At 39.0% G+C, this 23,064-nt stretch overlaps 2 protein-coding genes across 2 annotated transcripts; one reads left to right on the top strand and one right to left on the bottom strand.

Annotated features, from left to right (window-relative positions):
- Positions 1-3,319: 3,319 nt before the first annotated feature.
- Positions 3,320-13,409, top strand: LOC116246463 (exo-alpha-bergamotene synthase-like). Its single transcript, XM_031618357.1, is given in 13 exon segments — positions 3,320-3,536; positions 4,199-4,263; positions 4,265-4,459; positions 4,461-4,632; positions 6,718-6,996; positions 7,477-7,502; positions 7,556-7,587; positions 8,805-8,890; positions 8,893-8,945; positions 9,111-9,213; positions 12,238-12,369; positions 12,633-12,764; positions 13,240-13,409. Coding segments are annotated over 13 exon segments (1,662 nt in total).
- A 5,933-nt stretch (positions 13,410-19,342) lies between these two features.
- Positions 19,343-22,354, bottom strand: LOC116246454 ((3S,6E)-nerolidol synthase 1-like). The gene is made up of 6 exons (XM_031618346.2): positions 22,144-22,354; positions 21,060-21,432; positions 20,700-20,921; positions 20,178-20,322; positions 19,779-20,024; positions 19,343-19,698 (listed from the first exon to the last, which is right to left on the bottom strand). The coding sequence occupies exons 1-6, from the start codon at positions 22,265-22,267 to the stop codon at positions 19,405-19,407; spliced, it is 1,404 nt and encodes a 467-aa protein (XP_031474206.2). The 5' UTR covers positions 22,268-22,354; the 3' UTR covers positions 19,343-19,404.
- Between the last annotated feature and the right edge of the window lie 710 nt (positions 22,355-23,064).

Genomic DNA, 23,064 nt, shown 5'->3' with positions numbered 1-23,064 from the left:
GAGAAGTAAGGGATCAAAAGGCTTTTTGGCTGGCCTGGGCTGTGAGGATCGAAGTGCAAAAGAAACTCAGTGAAATGGAGAGAGTACTGTGGGAGGAGAGGCGAAATAACAACAGTACCGGGTGGTGATCGAAATGAGGGTATTGGATGTCTATATATAACGTAACCAGTACCCCAAACAAACAGCTTCTCTTGTATGTATAGGGAGTCCATCTGCTTACTTCATACATATTTGACCGAAAATGCTCTTTTTCTCAGAAGGCGGTGGTTGAACATGACAATGGCTTCTTTGTGTATGGATGTGAACCGTTCGGATCGGACCCGATAATCCAAAAAAAAACCGAGAATCAAAAATTTTCTTGGTAGCTTTGGCCTGTGCAGCGCACATTCACATCTGTTTTGGATTTAGAAGACTTTTCTTGGTCTGAAATAGGGAGCTGTCGCTGATCAGTTCCCGAAACAAAAAGAAATGAGAAATATCGTTAGTTTTTCTAGGAGGAAATAAATTAACAAGAAGTATCCTTTAGACCTTCCTGAATTAACAAGAAGCAATAGAGTTTGCCATGCAGCAGAGTTTGCCTTTGAGCAACATAAGTCCATGCAGTTTTGACAGTTTGGATATGCATCACAATATGCTAGTTACGTTAGATATTTCACAATAGCAGTCAAACATGCACGCATAATCTTTACATAAAAAGTTCAAAAAAGGAAAAGACGAAACAAGATAGAGCAACATTAAAAAAACATAAGAGTTCAAAAAAATAGAAATATCTCTTTGTCTTTGCAGACTATGCATAATATTCATCAATAATGCCATGCATGACATGCGGGCGGCCGCGGTAAAACTCGAATTCTTTCTACAAGCATATTTCTAATGTGTTCCTCGATGGTGGTTTGCCGATAAACGCATATAACAGCCGCTCCACGCGAGCACAGTTAGGGCAGGATGAAAACCATGAGGACAACTTTGCAAGCTTGCCTGGCTCAGCTTCTTCCACGCATCGCCAATCAAATTCAAAGCTTTCTTGCGTGCGCGTTCTTCCGAAACATCGTACTCCTTTACATAAAAACACCACAAGAACATCACAAAGACATTTGTCTTCTCTGTAACGTTAATGCTAAATAACGAAATGCTTATTTACGTTTTTCACTTATTGGGATACTAATCAATAGTAGTTGTAGCATGCTCGAACTTGTACAAAAAGAAATATTTAGAAGCAAAATTCCCATATTTATAATTAAACCTCGTTCTCATTAATTGATGACAATTTACTTGGTGAAGTGACTCCCTTTGTTATGTTCAAACGAAATAGATGAAATGTTGATGAATATATAAACATTAAAAGCAACTCCTTGAACGTGGAAAGCCTGTTTTGCGTATTCAAGAAAACGCTGTTTTCCTCTCGCACGTTTCATTCATTTCATTTGTGGTCCCATCGATCTATTCATACCGTCATTCTCGTAGGATTACCTTTTTCTTTTTCTAACATCAAGAATGTGTACTTGACAAGTTAAACATTTGCCACACTAAAAGAGAGGCCCGCAAAAGGTGTTTGAATGGTATATGGAATAACAAAAAGCATAAGAACACTTGGGTTTCTCTTCAATTTTTTCTGCTGTTATTAATTATTACTAGAGGCTGACCTCCCGTCAACATTGATGTTGGTAACTATTGCTTGTTGATTTGAGGGAATTTGCTACATATCCCTTCCAATGCCTAACCATATGTAGCGGGAAGAAGCAATATTGAATGGGTACATGAAGACTGGAGGACATGATCAAACAAACGCGCATTGTAGAATACATGAAAGAATTGGCAGCCATGCCATTGCTTTGGAACGATGGAGTATATGTCCACGCCGTCCTGCGGTTTAAAGGCCAAAAATCCAATTCCGCTTACCGCTACGTTCATTAAATTCACAAAGCACAAGTTCGTGCAGTTGGGAAGCGGCTCCACAGAAGTTGGGTCCAAACTGAAAATCCAGTTGCGATTCATCAGTGAAAACGGTCGGTAAAAGCAATATCAAATACATAAAACCCATCATCTCGCACCGGTGGTTGGTGACCGCCATTTCTTTTGTCGCTCGTCCCCTGCCGTCAAGCGTCAGTCTCCGGCCACAATTCGTCGGTTTCCCACAAAGAAAGACCGAGGGAGCGGAGACAAAAATGAACAAAAGAACAAAGAAAACATCGAAACCCTTTTCTTAAAAAAAATTCACTTCGTCCCAGTTATTTTCAGTATTATGTGGCATCCTTTACCAGAATTAGTTAGATGCCTCATGTTTTTAGTAAAAATTCTAAAATACTCGACCTTTCTAAGAATCCAGATTTTATTGTCTGACAAACATGGAAACTTGCTTCGAAGGATATAAATCCAGATCTGTCAAATAAGCTTTCAGTTTGGAAATATGCATTTTATTTCCATTCCACTATTTCCAAAATTTTGTTTCTGGAAACTTTTTTTTTTATTCCACAATTCTTGCCTTTCAAATGTTACCCTATTTTTATTCCACAATTCTTGGCTCTATGAACCCTTCACAAGCTAAACTAAGCATACATACATAACATACGCCCTTTAGTTGGGTACCACTTATGCCGCCTTGTATTTGTTCGTTAACAATTGAAAAAAAAAATGATCATTACGTGTATTTGTTGGGTGTGTGATTAAGATTTTATAAAAGGTAAACAAATAATTTTGTTGATCTGCATAATGTTACGCGTCAGAATGCTCATAAATAACTAACTAGTTTTTGTGAAAAAAAGTGATGGAAGACAAGGCGGGTCGGTAGAGGCCATGGTGCCCCCTTCTCCTTTTAGCTTTTAAAAATTTAAATGTAAATTTAAAAAATTAGTTTAATGTACATAAAAAAAATATTTTTTTATTTTGATATTTGGTAAAATTTTGAAACTATAGTTCGACGGGCACAATGCTCCACGGATATAAAAATATAATTCTAAAATATATATTAATATTTTGTAGTCTTCCTTTGCCGGCGAGGGATTACCCCAAGAATCCCCCTGTTACATTAATTGGAAAAGAAACCCATATTTAATATTACGTTTCTGTCTCTTAACCTGCCGCCTTAAGACGTGAGAAGAGAAATCGGCCCTGCCATTCAACTTTGCTATGCGCTTTCATGTAATCTTTGTCTCTCTCGATCTATTTGCACCCGTGTCCATAAATTTTTATATGTAAAACTGAATTGGCGATGAATCAAAACACATATGGGCTTTTACTAATGGAATGAAGGGAGGTAATTGTGGTGCAGGATTCGAGCGATGAGAAAGACATTGAACAGCTGAAACGATATGTGAGAAGAATGGTAGTGGAAAGTTGCAGGGGTGATGTAGCACTGATGGAGATGGTGGACAGCATCCAGAGATTGGGAGTTGCTTACCAATTCCAGAAGGAGATCATGGGTGTCGTGGAGAAGATAAGCAGATCAGAAGACGAGGGATCGTGTGAAGATCGAAGCCTTCACCACGTATCTCTTCGGTTCAGATTGTTGAGGCAACACGGTCGTGATGTTTCACCTGGTGAATATATTTCTTTGCAGTTATTTCTTTTGACGTCTATGTTTTATTTTCTTTTGGAAAGTTTCGCCAATGATGACCTCTTTTAGAAAAATGGTTGTCATCCGATGACGAATTAGTAAATAAATTGCCTTTTTTTCCATTGAGTGGTTGATAAAATGATAATCAACCAAACAATAATTAAATTTTTATTACTTATATATATATGTATAACATATATATATGTATATATATAACATTTATATTTATATTTTTTTTGAAAAAATACATCACCCAGACATGCACCTCACTGTTCACATGCGTGGCATAGCATAAGAATAGCTAGCTCACATTTTGTTTCTCTCTTGATCACCTCACTTTTGGTTATAATTTTCACATAAATAGCCATTTGGCAAAAATAGCAATATGTATATGCTCCAAATATGGTGACAGATTTATGGGATACAATAACATAGTATTTCATAGCCTTAATATTTGGGATAGATACATAAAACAATTACCTACTGTCATTGTTACCAAACAACCCCTGTTTAGCAGTTGGAACACTCTATTAATCTAACTAAAAAAACTTAAAGCTCAAAAAAGCCGTTGCCGATAAAGCATTTGAATTTTGAACTTGTGCCATCTAACGTTCTTGTTTGATTATTTCGTTGATGGAATTGCAGACGTTTTCAATGCTTATAAGGACGAGACTAGGCATTTTATGAGCAGCCTTAAAGAAGATGTGAAGGGGGATGCTGAGCTACTACGAGGCATCACACCTTGGCTTTGAAGGTGAGGACGTATTGGAAGAAGCCATGGCTTTCGCAGGCCATCACCTTGAGGAAATTGGCATGGAAATGGGCTCGGATACGGACCTTTCTCAACAGGTGGCTCGAGCCTTAGACCTCCCCCTACACAAAAGGATGCTAAGGTGGGAAGCCACTAGCCAGGCAGTATATTGAAGCGTATGAAAAGCAGCCCGGCCATTGCCCAGTCTTGCTCGAACTAGCAAAGCTGGACTTCAACAATGTGCAGTCTTTATACCAAACAGAAGTTAAAGAGCTGTCAAGGTTGCATACCAATCAATCTTTCTATAGTATTCATAATGCTTTCTCAGGTTCATAACTCTTGCAGAGCTAACAGAGTGGATAACACCATTAATTAATGTTTTAGCTGTATGCCTTTTTCATTTTCTCCCTTTAGAGAGTCATCACCACTCTCTTGGAAGAGTCGAGATGACTCAAGAGGCTCCTAGCCTCTTTCTTTTGCAAGGGCGGTGGATGTCATGATTAACAAAAATAATAAAGAAAAAAAATGTGGAAGTAGGTGGAAACATCCACCATCGACTTCCTCTCCCTATAAATAGGGATGATGGGTATGTAAGTGGTGTGTAAAAAATTGTGAGTTGAGTGTGTTTGAAAAGAAAAAGTGTCTTGAGTGGGTATGCTCACTTCGTGAGCTTCTTGGGTGGTACGAGTGCAGCAAGGTGTGAGCTGCTTGGGTGGTACGAGTGCAGCAAGGTGTGTAAGTGGGGTAGCTCATTACGTGAGCTAGTGAGGTGAGTCTTTCTTAGACTCTTGGTGTTCATGTAATATTTTATTATTAAAAATAGCAAGTTCATTTTGTGAATTTCGTTGGTGTTGTTATTAAGTTGTTATTAAGTATACTCTGCCAAAGTTATTATTGAGTATCATTTTGGATGTCGAGACTCTGCTGGATTTTTTTCGCATAAATTTGAGTTCGGATTTGAGTTATATATAGGGCTCGCATTTCGTTTTTCCAACAAGTGGTATCAGAGCGAGGTTCTGTCTGAGGGCCGTTTTACTGGTGAGATTAATTGGGCCAATTATATTATGAAATTATGGTGGCATTAGCGGTTGCATTAAATAATATTAAGAAGCTTAACAATAGCAATTATGGCTATTGAAAATCCTGCATGGAGCCATATTTTCTAGGACAGGAATTATGAAAGATAGTTTGGGATCAGACACAAATATTCCTGTCGACGAGGAAGTGAAGAAGAAATGGATGATCAAAGCAGGAAAAACTCTATTGGCAATTAAAGTATCAATCGAGAAAGATTTATTAGAGCATATACGAGATGCTACAACTCCTAAAGAAGCATGAGATGCTTTTGCAACCCTATTTTCACGAGCTAATGACGCCCGCCTACAATTGTTGGAAAATGAGTTAGCTACATTAACTCAGGGAAACATGTTGATACCAGAGTATTTTATGAAGGGTAAAAATATCTGTAGAGAAATTTCTCAAATTGACCATGAGTCTAAAATTAGTGAGGCACGTATACGGAGAATCCTTGTTCGTGGACTTCGTCCAGAATTTGGCAGTTTTATAATTAGTTTTCAAGGCTGGCCAGTTCAACCAACTTTGTTGGAATTAGAGAATCTCTTGATCAATCAAGAAACGTTAGCGAAGCAAATGGTTGGGCTTTCTCTCAAAGGAAATAATGAGGAAGCGTTGTTTAGTAAGGGTCAGAGATCACGTTGGCCAGCTAAGCCAGTCATTTGGTCTCCAAGTAGGAATGTTGACAAGAAAGAGAAAAATATAGAAAAGAAAATAAGAGAAACTGCACAGCAATGGAGACCAAAGAAGAAATGTTTTAGATGTGGAAAATTAGGTCATATTGCTCATGACTACAGAGTCAGAATAGATGAAGGAAATACAGTCATGACAAATAAGCAATATTGGGGAGCTAACGAAACTGTACAGAAAAGTTCATTTCTGTACTCAATGGAGGTTAAAGAAGATATTACACAAGAAAGATGTAATTCTGCTAATACAAAACCAGTAAAAGGAAAAGAAGAGAAGATCAATTATCAAACTGATTGGATAATTGATTCTGGATGCTCAAATCATATGACTGGTGATGAGAACAAGTTTGTAAGTATGAAAGAACATGATGGAAATCAAGTTGTTGTTACTGCTAACAACACAAAGCTCCCAGTGGCACATATTGGAGAAGCAGAGGTTGTAGCCAACTTTGGCAAAGACCGGATTTTATGGTATGTTTATCATGTTCCAGGAATGACTAAGAATCTGTTGTCTGTGCCACAACTTACAGCTTTAGGGCACTATGTTGTGTTTGGCCCAAATGATGTAAAAGTTTATAAGGATGCAGATGTTCAAGGAACTCCCATGTTTGAAGGAATGAAAGTTGAGTCAATATATGTCTTGTCCGCAGAAACAACATATATTGACAAAGCAAAGAAGCATGACACTGTAGATATTTGGCATGAGAGACTCGCTCATGTTGGATACAACAAACTCCGGGAGATGTCTAATAAAGGGCAGTTGATTGGCCTGCCCAAGCTTGAGATGCGTACAGACAAAGTATGCCCTGGATGTCAGTATGGAAAGGTGCACAAGAGGCCATTCAAAGAATCGAAGTATAGAGCTAAAGCACCATTTGAGCTTGTGCATTCAGATATATTCGGCAAAGTACCAGACCCATCAGTTGGAGGTAAGTGGTATTTTATCACTTTTATTGATGATTTTTCAAGATATACTTGGGTCTATTTCATGAAAGAAAAGTCTGAAGCACTTGAAAAATTTAAGGAGTTTCATCAGATGGTGGAAAAAGAACTTGGGTACAGAATTCGGTGCCTACGAACCGATAATGGTGGCGAATATACATCCAATATGTTTATGGCGTATATGAGACAACATGGTATTCGAAGACAATTTACTTGTGCCTATACGCCTCAACAAAATGGAGTGGCAGAACGGAAGAACCGTCACATAGCAGAAACATGTCGAAGGATGATGCATGCAAAGAACATGCCACCAAGATTTTGGGCAGAATGTGTCAGCACCGCTGTACACGTAATCAATCGACTACCAATGCCGAGATTTAATTTTAAGTCTCCATATGAAATGCTCCATAAAAAGAAGCCATCTGTGAGTTATTTTAGATTTTTGGTTGTGTATGTTATGTTTTTAGAAATGCTCTATAAAAAGAAGCCATCTGTGAGTTATTTTAGATTTTTGGTTGTGTATGTTATGTTTTTATATCTGAGCAGCACAAGACTAAGTTCGATAAGAAGGCACAGAGGTGTGTATTTGTCGGATATGATCCATATCGAAAGGGATGGAGATGTACTAATCCTAGCACAGGACAAGTTCATGTTTCGCGCGACGTCATCTTCGATGAAGCATCATCGTGGTGGTCAGAAGAGAAGAAGATGCTTCCAGACTCTCCAGTTCTTGAGAGAGATGTTCAAAACAAAATACAATTCGAGATGAATCAAGGCGAACCTAAATCGGAAGTTCTAGAAGCAAGACGACCAGATAAACAAGTTCATAGCCCAAGACAAGAATAACGTGCGGATCCATGAAGAACTGGAGTCAGTCCAATCCAACAAAGAACTGCAGAAGAAGAAAGACCATCACAATTTGAAGAGCTAGAAGAAGCACCCATAACACTAAGAAGATCAATGAGAATACCAAAACCAAATCTCAAGTATGTAAATGCAGACTGTGCCATCATGGAGGAGATCGAGCCAGCTTCTTTTGAAGAAGCAAAAGATGTTGAAAAATGATATGCTGCAATGAAAGATGAAATGAAGACATTTGAGCATAACGAGACCTGAAAACTCGTACCAAAGGATTGTCAGTGCAAACGTTCACCAAGTTTGAAGAATGTTGAGAGTCATAAGTAGAGAGTCGGTAATGAGGGGGAGATTGTAGAGAGTCTCTCTTGGAAGAGTCGAGATGACTCAAGAGGCTCGTAGCCTCTTTCTTTTGCAAGGGCGGTGGATGTCATGATTAACAAAAATAATAAAGAAAAAAAATGTGGAAGTCGGTGGAAGCATCCACCACCGACTTCCTCTCCCTATAAATAGGGATGATGGGTATGTAAGTGATGTGTGTAAAAGATTGTGAGTTGAGTGTGTGTAAAAAGAAAGTGTGTCTTGAGTGGGTATGCTCACTTCGTGAGCTGCTTGGGTGGTACGAGTACAGCAAGGTGTGTAAGTGGGGTAGCTCATTACGTGAGCTAGTGAGTGAGTCTTTCTTAGACTCTTGGTGTTCATGTAATATTTTATTATTAAAAATAGCAAGTTCATTTTGTGAATTTTGTTGGTGTTGTTATTAAGTTGTTATTAAGTATACTCTGCCAAAGTTATTATTGAGTATCATTTTGGACGTCGAGACTATGCTGGATTTTTTTCGCATAAATTTGAGTTCGGATTTGAGTTATATATAGGGCCCGCATTACACGTTTTCGAACACTCCTTGCTAATATGGCTAATTAATGCGTCCATTTTGCAGATGGGATATTGGATATGCTCAGAGAGAGCTTCCAGAGTACATGAGGATATGCTTTCTCGCTCTCTAACATACAACCGACGAATTTGACAAGATTTCAAGTCGGAGAAAGGTTTAAACTTCTTACCTTACTTGACCGGAGCGGTAAGTACTCTATTCAGAATTATACAGTGTAGTTATTTCCTGATTTTTGCATTGATTTTGCATGACTTCTTGGTTAATTTCATGCACTTTGATTGATGGATCACGTCACTCGTACTACTGCATAAAATTGATCTTCAATCCTCGATCGAACGTCTAATCTTTCAGTGGACTGATTTTTGCAAAGTGCTTTTCGTGGAAGCAGAATGGTTTTGCAGTGGGCATACGCCAAAGCTGCAAGAATACTTGGACAACGCGTGGATATCCATAGGTTGTCATCTGGGCTTCTTCCATGTTTATTTCCTTGTGCAGCAAAATATAGAGGGCAAAGCCACATATCTGAACACAGACAAGAACTTGAGTCTCATAAAGACGTCGGCCATGCTTTCGCGTCTACTTGATGATCTTGGAACTTTAGAGTTGACCTTAATTAGCATCTTAATTTACCAATTATGTATCAGAAATGTATAACAGAGTTACATATAATGGTTCCATTATATATGTATGTTCAATTTGATGAAGGAGGAGATGAAGAGAGGAGGGTCTGATTAGAGATGGGTGGAAAAAAATGAACAAAGAGTACCGCCGGTTGGCAGCTACCAAATGTCTGTTGGGTCGGGTCCAGCCTCAAGACTTGACCCGACCCGTCACTTAAGTGACGGGCGGGAGAAAGGAGAGGGCACCCACGATGGTGCCCTAGCTCTCACGACGACCCTCTCTCTTTCTTTTTTGGCTCCTTTGAAGAAAAGGAAGAGGCTTCCTTTGTGGCTCACACCAAGCAAGGAGAAGGGGAAGAAGAAAGCAAAGAAGAGAAGGGGAGAAGGAAGACAAGAAGGAAAGAGGAAGAAGAGCACGGTTGTGGGTTTGGGCCGCCGTGTGGGTTCAAGTGTAGAGAGAGAAAGTGAAGAAAACAAGGGAAAGAAAAGAAGAACATAGGTGATTTCTTTTCTTGTTGTTTTCTTGTGCATTCATTCTTGAGAATGATTTATGCTATTCTCTGGAAGAAGAACAACGTAGTTGTATTGCCTTTTTGAAGTACAAATATATATCTCTCTTGCCCGTGGTTTTTTACCCCATTATTAGGGGTTTTTCCACGTAAATTGGTGTCTCTTATTTTCTGCATTGTTTAGCATATATCTTGACATATATTGCTGCAATATTGGTGTTGAAATATTCGATCTTATGTTCGCTGCCCTGTGATTCCGTTTTTAGCAGTTTTGTGGTGGTTTGTCCTCTTTTATTGTTGTTGAATCATTCTTATTGGGGGATACAACTATAACAAAGTGGTATCTGAGACAGGTTAGCGTCAGGTTGGTTGTGTGCATTCTTATTAAAAGATGAAGTCGACCCCTACTAGGATGGTTTCTCTAAATGGGAACAATTGGACAATATGGAAAGCCAAAATGGAAGATTTGCTATATTGTAAACACCTGTATGCACCAACTGAGAACCAGAAGCCAGCGAATATGACAGATGAAAAATGAAAGTTATTGGATAGGAAAACCATTGGCACCATCAGACAATAGTTAGATGATTATGTTTTTCATTTGGTATCCGCAGAGACAAGTGCAAAGTCATTATGGCAGATGTTGCATGATCTTTAAGAAAGGAAAACAACTGGGAACACGGCTTTCTTTATTAGGCAATTGGTAAATCTAAAACTTAGAGAGGGAAAACCAGTGTAAAAGCATTTGAATGAAGTGCAAAGCATAGTCAATCAGTTGTCAGCCATGAAAATGATATTAGATGATGAGTTACAAACACTCTTGTTGCATAGTTCTCTTTCCGACAGTTGGGAGACTTTAGTTGTTTCTTTGAGCAACTCCGCTCCAGATAGTGTGCTTACGATGAAACATGTAACGAGCAACATTTTAAATGAAGAAACAAGGAGGTAGTATTATTGTGGTAAATGCTACCACAATATGACATGTAAATGCTTTCACTGTGGTATTCTAGGGCAGAAGAAGATTGATTGCAGAAAATGAAAAGAAGAAAAAGAACAAAAAAAGAAGAGTCAAGAGAATGTGAAGCCAAAAGAGTACACTGTAGTTGCTTCAGATGATGAGGTAGTATTATTTTTGTCTGAAGAAAATGATTGTCTTATAGTTCAGAATGGTGATTCTACATGAATTTTAGATACTGGAGCATCATATCATGCCACACCATGTAGAGAGTTATTCTTATCCTATAGAGTAGATGATTTTGGAGTAGTTCACACGAGCAACAGTGACACTTCAAAGATTGTTGGGATAAAAGATGTTTGCATTCAGACGAGCACAAGATGCAAGTTAACTTTGAGAGATGTAAGACATGTTCCAGATCTTATGATGAATCTGATTTCTGCAGGAAAACTAAGTGATGATGAATATTGTACTTCGTTTAGTTAGACAGGTTGAAAACTGACAAAGGGAGCACTAGTGTTGGCTAGAGGTGACAGATTTGGCTCTTTGTATGGGATGAAGTCTCGAATCAGTAGTGTGGATCTCAATGCAGTTACTGGTGGAACTTCGTCAGATTTGTGGCATAAGAGGTTAGGTCACATGAGTCAAAGAGGAATCGACTTGTTCACCAAGAAGAATTTGTTGCCAAAGGCAGATGGTACAGAGATATCTCCATGTGATCATTGTTTGGTTGGTAAGTAAGTTGCATCGAGTTTCCTTTCAGAAAAAGCGCTTTTCAAAAACTAAACATGTATTAGATTTAGTTTATTCAGATGTATGTGGACCTATAAATGTGACATCTAAAGGTGGAGCATGCTATTTTGTTACATTTATTGATGATGCATCTAGGAAGGTGTGAGTCTTTACAATGAAAAGCAAAAGTGAAGTAAGTAGTATCTTCATGACTTTTCATGCATCGGTTGAGCGCGAGACTGGTAAGAAGATAAAGAGACTGCGTGCAGATAATGGTGGTGAGTAAATAGCATATTCTTTACGAGAGTATTGTTTAAAGCATGGTATTAGACATGAAAAGACAGTTCCCTATACTCCACAGCATAATGGAATTGCAGAAAGGATGAATAGAACTATAATTGAGAGAGTTAGAAGTTTGTTATTTAACTCTAAGTTGCCTAATTATTTTTGGGCAGAGGCAATGCGTACTGTAGTTTATTTAATAAACAGTTCTCCTTCAGTGCCTCTAGATGGAAACATTCCACAGAAAATTTGGTTAGATGAAGATGTTAAGTATGATCACCTCAAAGTTTTTGGTTGCAAAGCATTTATGTATGTACCTAAAGAACATAGGACCAAACTAGATGATAAAGCTATTCCTCTGATATTTCTTGGTTATGCAGATGATGAATTTGGTTACAGGTTATGGGATCCAAAGAATAACAAAATCTACAGGAGTCATGATATTGTCTTCAGAGAGGATCAGACTATTGAAGATGTCATGGGAGACACGAAGTCGTGTGTGAATGCTAGTGGTGTTCATGAGCCCACCTATGCAGAACCTGAAGAACTTTCATCTGAGCATGGTGAGACTAATGAAGATATAGAGGAAGAGGAAAGAGAGGCAGATGAGCAGTATACAGATGGCAGCCCTATGAAACTCAAACTAATCATGAACATGAGTTGCAGGGGGAGCTTCCTTCTCATTCAGAACCAATTGAGGAGCAATTGGGAAGAGGTAAAAGAACATGTATACCATCTACTAAATATTCTACTGATGAATATATTATGTTTACAGATAGTGGAGAGCTAGAATGCTATGTAGAGGTGCTAGATGATATGCATAAAGATGAATGGATTAAAGCTATGTGGGAAGAGATTAATTCTTTGTATAAGAATCACACTTTTGATTTGGTAAAGCTACAAAAAGGTAAGAAAGTGTTGCAGAACAAATGGGTCTACAAGCTTAAAAATGAAGATCAAGGCAAGTTGAGATACAAAGTTCGGTTAATGGTGAAAGGTTTCAAGTAGGAAAGATGTATTGATTTTGATGAATTTTTTTTTTCCTATGGTTAAAATGTCATCTATAAGGGTAATATTTGGTTTGATGGCATCTCTAGACTTGGAGTTGGAGCAGTTAGATGTAAAAACTGCTTTTCTTCATGGAGATCTAGAGGAAGAAATCTAGATGACACAGCCAGAAGGTTTTGTGGTTGTCAGGAAGAAATACATGGTTTGTAAGTTGAAGAAGAGCTTGTATGGACTTAAACAAGCACCTAAACAATGGTACAAGAAATTTGATGCATTTATGATAAATCAAAAGTATCGCAGGTCAGCCGTAGATCATTGTGTCTACATCAGAGAGTTCTCATCAGGTAGCTTCATTATCTTGTTGTTATATGTAGATGACATGCTTATTGTTGGACATGATTGTCAATTGATTAGTCAATTGAATAAGGATATGGACAAATTCTTTGATATGAAAGACTTGGGGCCAACACAACAATTGTTAGGCATGCGGATTGTTCATGATAGGAAGACCAAAAAGTTGTGGTTATCAAGAGAAATACATTGAGAATGTGCTTAGTAAGTTCAACATGAAAGATGCCAAAACAGTTAGTACACCTTTATTAGCACATTTTAAATTGGGAAATGAGCAATGTCCATCCTCAGCAGATGAGAAAGAAAGAATGGAGAATGTACCCTATGCCTCCACAGTAGGGAGTCTTATGTATGCTATGGTTTGCACATGCCCAGACATGGCTTATGCAATTGGTGTAGTCAACAGGTTCTTGTCAAATCCAAGCAAGGAGCATTGGGCAGCAGTGGAGTGGATCATAAGGTATCTTAAACATACTTTGAATTACTGTTTATGTTTTGGTGAATCTAATACAGAGATAGGTGACTTGAACTCTAGAAAGTCTCTTTCTGGTTATGTTTTTACTTTTGCAAGGGGAGTTGTATCATGGCAGTCCAGGTTGCATAAGTGTGTTGCTCTTTCCACCACAGAGGCAGAATATATTGCAGCAACTGAAGCTTGTAAAGAGTTGTTGTGGATGAAGAGTTTTTTTCATGATATAGGCCTTGGTCAGAAGACCTATGTGTTGCATTGTGATAGCCAAAGCGCTATACATTTGACGAAGAATTCAGCGTTCCACTCAAGGACCAAGCACATTGATGTCAGATATCTTTGGATTCGTGATGTGTTTGAGTAAAAACTGATTCAGTTAGAGAAGATAGAGACAGAGAAGAATCCTGCAGATATGATGACGAAGTCTCTACATAAGGAGAAACATAATATGTGTAGAGACTTAGTTGGGATGACTGCTTTTAAGGCAGTGTATTCATTTTGTTCATTTTGCAGGTATGATCCATCTCTTGATGCTGGAGGGGGAGTTTGTTGGGTTCGGTCCAGCCTCAAGACCCGACCCGACCCGTTAGTTAAGTGACGGGCGGGAGAAAGGAGAGGGCACCCACGATGGTGCCCCAGCTCTCACGACGACCCTCTCTCTCTCTTTTTTGGCTCTTTTGAAAAAAAGGAAGAGAGGCTTCCGTCGTGGCTCACACCAAGCTAGGAGAAGGGGAAGAAGAAAGCAAAGAAGAGAAGGGGAGAAGGAAGGCAAGAAGGAAAGAGGAAGAAGAGCATGGTTGTGGGTTTGGGCAGCCGTGTGGGTTGAAGTGTAGAGAGGGAAAGTGAAGAAAACAAGAGAGAAAAGAAGAACATATGTGATTTCTTTTCTTGTTGTTTTCTTATGCATTCATTCTTGAGAATGATTTATGCTATTCTCTGCAAGAAGAACAACGTAGTTGTATTGCCTCTTTGAAGTATAAATATATATCTCTCTTGCTCGTGGTTTTTTACCCCATTATTGGGGTTTTTCCGCGTAAATTGGTGTCTCTTATTTTCTGCATTGTTTAGCATATATCTTGACATATATTGCTGCAATATTGGTGTTGAAAATTCGATCTTATGCTCACTGCCCTGTGATTCCGTTTTTAGTAGTTTTGTGGTGGTTTGCCATCTTTTATTATTGTTGAAGCATTCTTATTTGGGGATACGACTATAACAATGCCCTCATCCTGCTGTGCTAGACATTTGCCTTGAATTGGTGAGGACGGCCCATCGTTTCTTCCTACATGGAGATGGCAATGCTCACCATGAGGAGGGTAAAGACTTCATGGACACCGCTTGATGTGGAAACTGACATTGGCACCTCCATCCCTTTTGTAATAATGTTTTGGATGGCGTATCGGTACTAGGAAAATGATTCGATTTCTGTGGGCACTGCTGTTTATGTTCTAGTGGGATTAACTATCTCTTCCTTTCACTCTCTTCCTCATCTTATGAAAAAATGAACTACAGGATTTTATATATATATATATATATATATATATATATATATATATATATATATATATATATATATATATATATATATATATATATATATATATATATATATATGCTCAAAGTTCGATTAAGTTTATATTAAGCAGCAGAATGCCAAACCTTCAAAAGATTCACTTTCAGTTATACATTGTGCATATCTTAGAGCTTGAAGAAGCAAAAAATGAGTATCTAGATCTATTGTAAAAGGCTGAACATTTATTTCTGCATAGAGTCCACTTCATCAGAATTGGCCTTGTTAATTTAATAACTTCAAGATATATATTGGAATTGAAGTCTGGTGGAGCTGGGATTTTCTTGTTGGGGGGCTACAAATTTTGTTTTTTTTGAAAGGGGTTCATTATAGTTTTCAAAACTTTCACAAGGGCCAAGCAAATTTTTTTTTTTAAAGTATAATATCTAAATCTTGAATTTTTAAAATCCCAAAAACGGATGGCCTGCCCCCCAGCCCGGCACTGCATATTTAAGCACACACCACTTGTTGAAAAGTCAAATCTGGTGTTCCATGGAGGTCGTTTGATTGCTGTCCACTGGGACAAGACAGACAGGACGTCCTGTCCATTACACCACTGTCATGTCTTCATGGACAATGGTGTTCCTTGTCCACCGTTTGATGATTTTAGGAACAGAACACTATGTTCTTTTTGTCCGGCGTTTGTTTCGTGTGTGTCTGTTCTATCTGTTCTGTCTGTCCTGTTTGACGTTTGTTTTTGTCTTGTCCGATCTATCAGTTCTGTCCGATGTTTAATTCTGTCTGACGTTTGTACTGAACAAAACCTTCAATTTCAATATCTTTGTATTTATTTCCAGAGAATATTTTATTTACAAGTACAACTTCATCAGCAATAAATAAGAAAAAACAAAAAACTTAGAAGCCTTTTATCAGAAAGCAAATACAAAACGCCAGTGAACAAAGGGAGAAGCATTCACATCACATTGGAAGAGCGTGCACCATTCACCTTAGTTTTGAAAGTATTTCAAATGAACTCTTCTTGTAAGGAGTAAAAAAGCATACATTTAATCAAATACAACAGAATGTCACAACAACAGTTGTGACAAAGCTTTTATGAAAATCATATTGGGTTCGTCGATTTCGTTGATCATGTCCCAAAGTAACGAGAAACATCGCTACTTGTTCTTCAATTGTGATTTCTCTTGCATCAGACAATAACTCTCTACTTTTTAGCAAATTGCATAATAATGCATACGCTCGTTGATCTACCCTCAATAGATCTAAACAATTTCTTGGGTGTCTGTGCATACAGTCATGCACAAATTGGGCTCCAGCTAGTCGATTAGTATGTACTAAATTTCTAGTAGGTCTACTTTGAGCTTTTAAGCGTTCCATCATCAACCACATAATAAGAATAAAGATAACTGTGGATATTTTGTCCATCCTGATAATAAATACACAAATTTCATGAGAATAAACACTATTTAATTGCAAATAATTGTAAAATAAAAAATAATTGCAAGCATGAGTTCATAGCAATTTACTATATATTGCAAATTATAAACAATTAAAAACATAAAAAATACACTATTATGAACAATTATTATATCACAAAGAATAATTTGATTATGGATGATCTTAAGTTTTTGTAGATCACCTAACACTGCACATGCACTAAGCAGGGCCACCATTGAAACCATGTCGGGTTTAACATTTGCACTTCTCATCTGCCAGAAGAACTGCAGAGCATTAACAGGACAACCACCATAAATGTTGATCATTGTGGTCCAACTGATCACATCTTTCACCTGCATTATGTTGAATAGCTTAGATGCATCATCAATGGCTCCAATGCTCGAATACATTTCCAAGAGTGCATTACACCTACTTTAAGGTGTGCATCAATTCCGAGTTTAACAGTAAAGCTATGAATGCATCTGCACAGTTTTTCTGACCCCAGCCCAGCACAAGCAGAGATCAGACTCAACATTGTCACTAAATTAGGCCTCAAATCCAACAATTGGACTTCCTTAAACAATCGCACAACATCACCAAACAAGCAACGATTCACTAACCCAGAGATAATGGAATTCCATGTAGCTATATTAGGTTCAAGAACTTCCCCAAGAGCTCAATGAGAGCCATTAATACATCCACATTTCACATACATGTCCACCAAAGAGGTCCTTACGAAAGAATCGCCTGCCAAACCACTTTTTATAACGCAACCATGGTTGCAAGAACCAAGACTCAAATCGATAAGGCGAGCTGAAGATCTAATCAGGCTGACCATGACGAATGAATTAAAAGAGAATTCCTCATATCGCATCCGAGAAAACAAACTCATAGCCTCCCCAACATATCCATTATGGATGTATTTGGAGATCATCAAAGACCAAACCACCTCGTTTCTTGCAGACATTTCGTCAAATACTTGGCGAGCAGAGTCTATGCAGCCCAGACCACCGTACATGTGGATGAGTTCAGCACAAACATAGGAGTTACGCAACATCTCGCCATCAATTTTGTAAACTATCGTCAATAGCTTCAGTATGGCGATTATTTCTCTGTCCTTCCCTAAAAAGAGGAGCGGAGGAGGGTCGGGAGAACGGATCGGAACCTCGTCTCCAAGGGATCAAGGTCGGGCTGGGACTGCGATGAAGACGACAGAGTGGAGGAGGACGATGCAGCCACGTTCTTGCAGGCGATGCGCTCGCCGAGATCCTGCTCTGGTATGGGACAACAAAATGGGGGAAGAGGAGAAAGGCAGGGGAGATGGAGGCGGAGGTGGAGGAGAAGGAGATGGGGGCAGAGGTCGAGGGCTCGGGGTTGGGGTCAGGGGGGAGGAGATGAATTTCTGTCCTGTTTGTTCTGAGGGTTAGCTCGAAACAGAACGGAACAAAAAAATTATTTATACCTTCTTTCAGCTGTCCGTTCTATCCAGTCTGTCCTGTGTCCAATGTTTGATGAAAAAATTTACTAAACAGGACACGCGTGTCTTGTCAAACGGCCTCTAAGGGAACAGTATATATGCATAAGCTGGCCTTCCAAGTTGCAGAAAAATCCATCGTACGAATGACTATTAAGCCATGACATTCACGGTTCACTTTTCATGAACCAAGAAATTTCAACAAACACGACTTGATTTTTGGTGTCCAGCATTCTAACACGTAATCATAGAACATCATCCACACGACGGAAAATCAACAAAGAAAGCTAGAAATTCCTTTCAAATTTGTTGTTCTTTTTTTTTCTTAATCATAATCCTATCGTAATTTTTCTAAAGGCAGATTAAAGAAGGGCAAAAGGTTTTACCAATTGTTTTTTTTTCTTTGCAGTAACTGTTTTCTAGATGGCATGCCCATGAATGAGCAACAACACTTTGGTATTTTCCTTAACACAATTAAACTTAAATTGCCTTTATGTTTGGCTTATACCAGCTTTCTTAACCTTAATAATGTATGGCTTATCCTTGAAACTACTAGTTCTTTTTTACTTTCTTAACCTTATACATATATATATACACACACACAAAGTTGACTAAAAATAATAAGAAACTTCAAGCTGGATATATGAGCGTGTGCAGTATGCCTCTCTTTCTTTCTATACCCTAATGAGGCAGAAAGAGGATCACGGAAGATTAGTGAAATGAGCAATTAATTGGCATACATTTATCCTTTGCCTCTTTTCACCCCATGGAGACATGTTGATTTGTATTTGCACAAAGTAAGCGTATGTATTAGGCAAAGTTGCACGGATGGCCCGGATATGGAAGAGAAGGTTGCTTTAAAGAAGTGGTTGTGAAAGATTGATCATATTAAATCTCCATTTAGCAGCCAGAAATTAGTCTTGGACTAGGATTGGAGTGACTTCAGTAGGCGCTTGTCAATAAAGTTGAAAGCAACTTCTGTCCACAGTTTTATTCCTCGATCGAACATCCCCAAAAAGTAAGTAGACTAGTCGTCTATTACAGATAAGAGAAGCGATCATCTAATACAGAAGTTTCAGACGTTCATATTGTAATTAGACTTTCGACATTTCTTCGTCTTGAATAAGACGGTCAGTTATGCCGGACCATGAAGCATTCCATGGGCTTACATGGAGCAGAGCCTGATCGCCATCGGAGACAGTCTACATGCTGTCAGGACCTCACTTTTCTCGTTTTATCTTTGATGAAAAATGCCATCCAAGACACGCGGGTGGCCGCGGTCAAACATGAATTTTTTCAATAAGCATCTTTCTAATGTGTTCCTCGATGGTCGTTTGCCGATCGTCTTTGCCAAACGCATATAACAGCTGCCCAACGCGAGCACAATTAAGGGCAAACCTGATGAAGGCAGGAGGAAAATCATGAAGACCACTTTGCATGCTTGCCTGGTTCAGCTTCCTCCACGCATCACCAATCAAATTCAAAGTTTCCTTGCGTGCGCATTCTTCCGAAACATCGTACTCCTTTACATAGAACTCTATGTAGGAAGCATCATATCCTCGATCCTTTTCATCCTGATAAAAACACGACAAGAAGATTACATTAGAGAAAGAGAGAGAGAGAGAGGGATATCTAGAGATGGGTGCCATCATACTCTGGAGGTACCAAGATCATCCCACAGTCGAAATATAGCTGCAGGAAGGTGGATGAGGCTTGGAGTGGCGTCGAGCGGCTTCATAATTGACATCTGCTGGCAGGCCAAGATGAAGTAGGCATAGGTTAGATAAAGAATCAAGCCGCTGGTGGTGGTCGCGTTCTTTAGGTACTCGTTTGCAGTTGGAGCATCCTCCAGTCTCAACCATCTTGCCTCCTGCAGAAACGCTTTGCAGAGAGACCCCCACTGGAAATTTCAAAATTAAACAACCTTAGTAGTGCTGGTGATTTGGGGCCATCAACAATGAACTGGGGCAGACTTAATAAATGGAACATGAAGACTGGTGGACATGACCAAACAAACGCATTGTAGAAGACATGAAAGAATTGGCAGCCATACCATTGCATTGGAACGATGGAGTATGTCGACGCTGTCCTGCGGTTTAAGGGCCAAAAATCCAATTCCGTTTTTCACTACGTTCATTAAAGCCACGAAGCACAAGTTCATGCAGTTGGGAAGCGGCTCCACAGATGTTGGGTCCAAACTGAAAATCCAATTGTGATTTATCAGTGAAAACAGTCAGTAATATCAAATACATATCTACAAATAGTTAACCGCTTGATCATGTTGGATGTGAGATCTGTTTGGTGTCACCAAATTTACATATTGGATCTGTGTCTGTATTTTTCAGAGCCAGGAGAGACTACTTGGTGGCCAACAAGTCCTAAGGAACATGAACAAAGACAAACTTAATGAGACTAATCGATGACTTGATCACATGGACCACCGATCAAGATTGTGGGCGTGACACAAGTCCTTTTTTGAAGAGTACTTTTACCCATAGGTGAAAATTTCACCAGATCTAATTGAGACGAATGCAACTAATCGATCAGAATTGGCGTTACAAGATTAATAGTTTACCTGTCGACAGCTTCAGTGAAGACGACCAGATCTTCCAACTCTCCACAAACATCAAATAAATCATCAATTACAAAGACCAACGCTGTAAGTTTGGCAAGTTCAATCCTGCACCTTGAGAACTGTGGCTCTGGCAACGCCAAACAGGATAACATGAACCAAAGGATAGGTTGGTTCCTTATAAGAGATCCCATTTCCTTACTTATTCCTGTCCCTTCCCACCACCTTCAAGAATTCCTCAAATATATTAGAACGTGCAATATATGTTAATCGCAGCACAGAAATTATTTTTTTATTTTTTTTGAAAACAAGCGAAGAGAAAACGAGAGTGTAAGATCCAAAGAAAGAATGAAAAAGGTTTACCGAGAAAATTCTTGAAGCTCTGTTTGGTGAATGGACTGGATGTGGTTGAAGTCCAAAATCGCTAGGTCTACCATATCTCGATCTATTTCGCATCCATCATTGAAAATGTCTATACAACGTCTTGCCTCAATCCTAGGCAAGGTCTTATGGAAAGGGTGCTCTAGCACATGCTCTACTTGCTTGGCTTGAGAGGGTTCAAGAAATGGAACTAATGCCTGAAGGTGTGATGTAGCAAAGTTTTTGGCCTCTTCGAGGATGTCTTCTCCTGGATGTTCAAGCTGTGCAGCTTCATACAAGCTCATCAAACCACTTGCATCTTTTGCCAAACCGAGGTCGAATCTCCCTTCCTCATCCTTGAACCTTTGGAATACATCTACGTCATAAAATAAGAAAGAATTAGTTCAACTATCTAGCAACTAAAGGGAAGGAAAAAGTAGCGAGTGTCATGCATGGTATCTTTTCTCGAATGCATCTTGATATCGATCGATTGTCCAATATTTTCTGTTACTTCCTGTCCATCAACCAGACTTCCCCACATGAATTTGTTGTATACACAGATCTGCCAATTCAATCACATAAGAGCTATAAAATTCTTTAGTATTAAATTTGACGATTAAATTTTGCAGGCAAGTGAGAAAATGACGACCCACCATCCCAACAAGACCTCGAAGTCTCCCTATTCTCTTAGCTTCCAAGACCGGTCTTGAGATAGGTGGCTGTCAGGGATCGCAGCGATACTCCCTTTTAATGATCACACTGATACTCCCTTTTATGTAGTGTACCCCCGCCATTTAAATGCAGAGGCATGTCATAAAAATCTCTAAGACACATTTCAGCCCGAACCTAGTTATATGCGTCATATTGGTGCATGGTTGCTTTTAAAAAAATTTCACAAACGTCGCTCCACTCTTACTGCGTGTGTAAGTTGTGTGCGTCTCTACCCTGCGAAACTATGCTATTCACCTGAGGCTAACTGCATGAGCCTCTTTACTTTTTAATGCACAATGCAGGGGAGGAAAACATGACCAAGGGAGTGCTGGAATTTGAAGATGGGTCAGAACTATCCGGCTTGGATTGGATTCACCTGGGGAGACGCAGAAGCCATGCTGCCGTAAGAGTCTGAATCGAAGGGCTACTGAATGCAAGTCATGATCGTCAGTGTCGAATCTTCCAAATTTATGGTAGATGGAGCTCAACTTAGTTTCCATCTCTTGAGAGAAGTGGTAAGCAACATCGAGGCGATGGAGAGAGTCGATAGATTTCAAGAGCTCCGACTCGTCGATGGTATCATTGAGCTTGCTCCTTACTTTCTGCTTCAGTTCCTCAGTTTTGAGGATGGAGATGTTGCAACCTAGACCTTGAACCATATTCGCAACAGAAGAACCAATTATGGATTCGATGAAAAGACTCAAAGGCGGGCGTCGATTGTGTGGAACTGGAGCACAATCAATTGGAGGAAGAAGCCTCTAATTAATTTATAGGACAAGATAACCAACCTTGGTCTGCACTGCAGGATCCGAAAAATGTGATTCTCGTGATGATCCATTATTTAATTCCACGGGTAAAGGGTGATGATCCTCGTTTTCTTTTTTGCTTACGTAAAGCTGGTGGGCTGGGAACCGAATGCAAGTGGGCCAGAAATACAGTTGGAAGAAAAGCATGTGCATGGTGCACATAGTACCATCTTCTTTTCTCTTTATCCAGACAATCTGGACCGCAGACATCAATTCAAAATGAGGGAAATGTAGAACGTTAATGTATTGGCAGATACACTGCGAATCGGGTGCCTTAGAAAATTAGCATATAGGAGATTGAATCAAACCATATGATCGGCCAAAACATGCATTAATTCCTTATCCAGCTAACATACTAATAAAAAACAAATTGAAAATCCGTTTAAATTTAAATTTTTTATAGCCTATATACACATGTTGATTCGCTTTGGAGTACATATTAATTTCAAAGGTTAATTTGCGAAGCTGGTGGTCAGGAGCCGAGCTTCACG

This window comes from Nymphaea colorata, chromosome 1 (genome assembly GCF_008831285.2).
Source record: "Nymphaea colorata isolate Beijing-Zhang1983 chromosome 1, ASM883128v2, whole genome shotgun sequence".
In the NCBI taxonomy this organism is placed as follows: domain Eukaryota; kingdom Viridiplantae; phylum Streptophyta; class Magnoliopsida; order Nymphaeales; family Nymphaeaceae; genus Nymphaea; species Nymphaea colorata.
The sequence above is the reverse complement of the archived record's forward strand: the minus strand, read 5'-3'. Positions and strand labels throughout refer to the sequence as shown.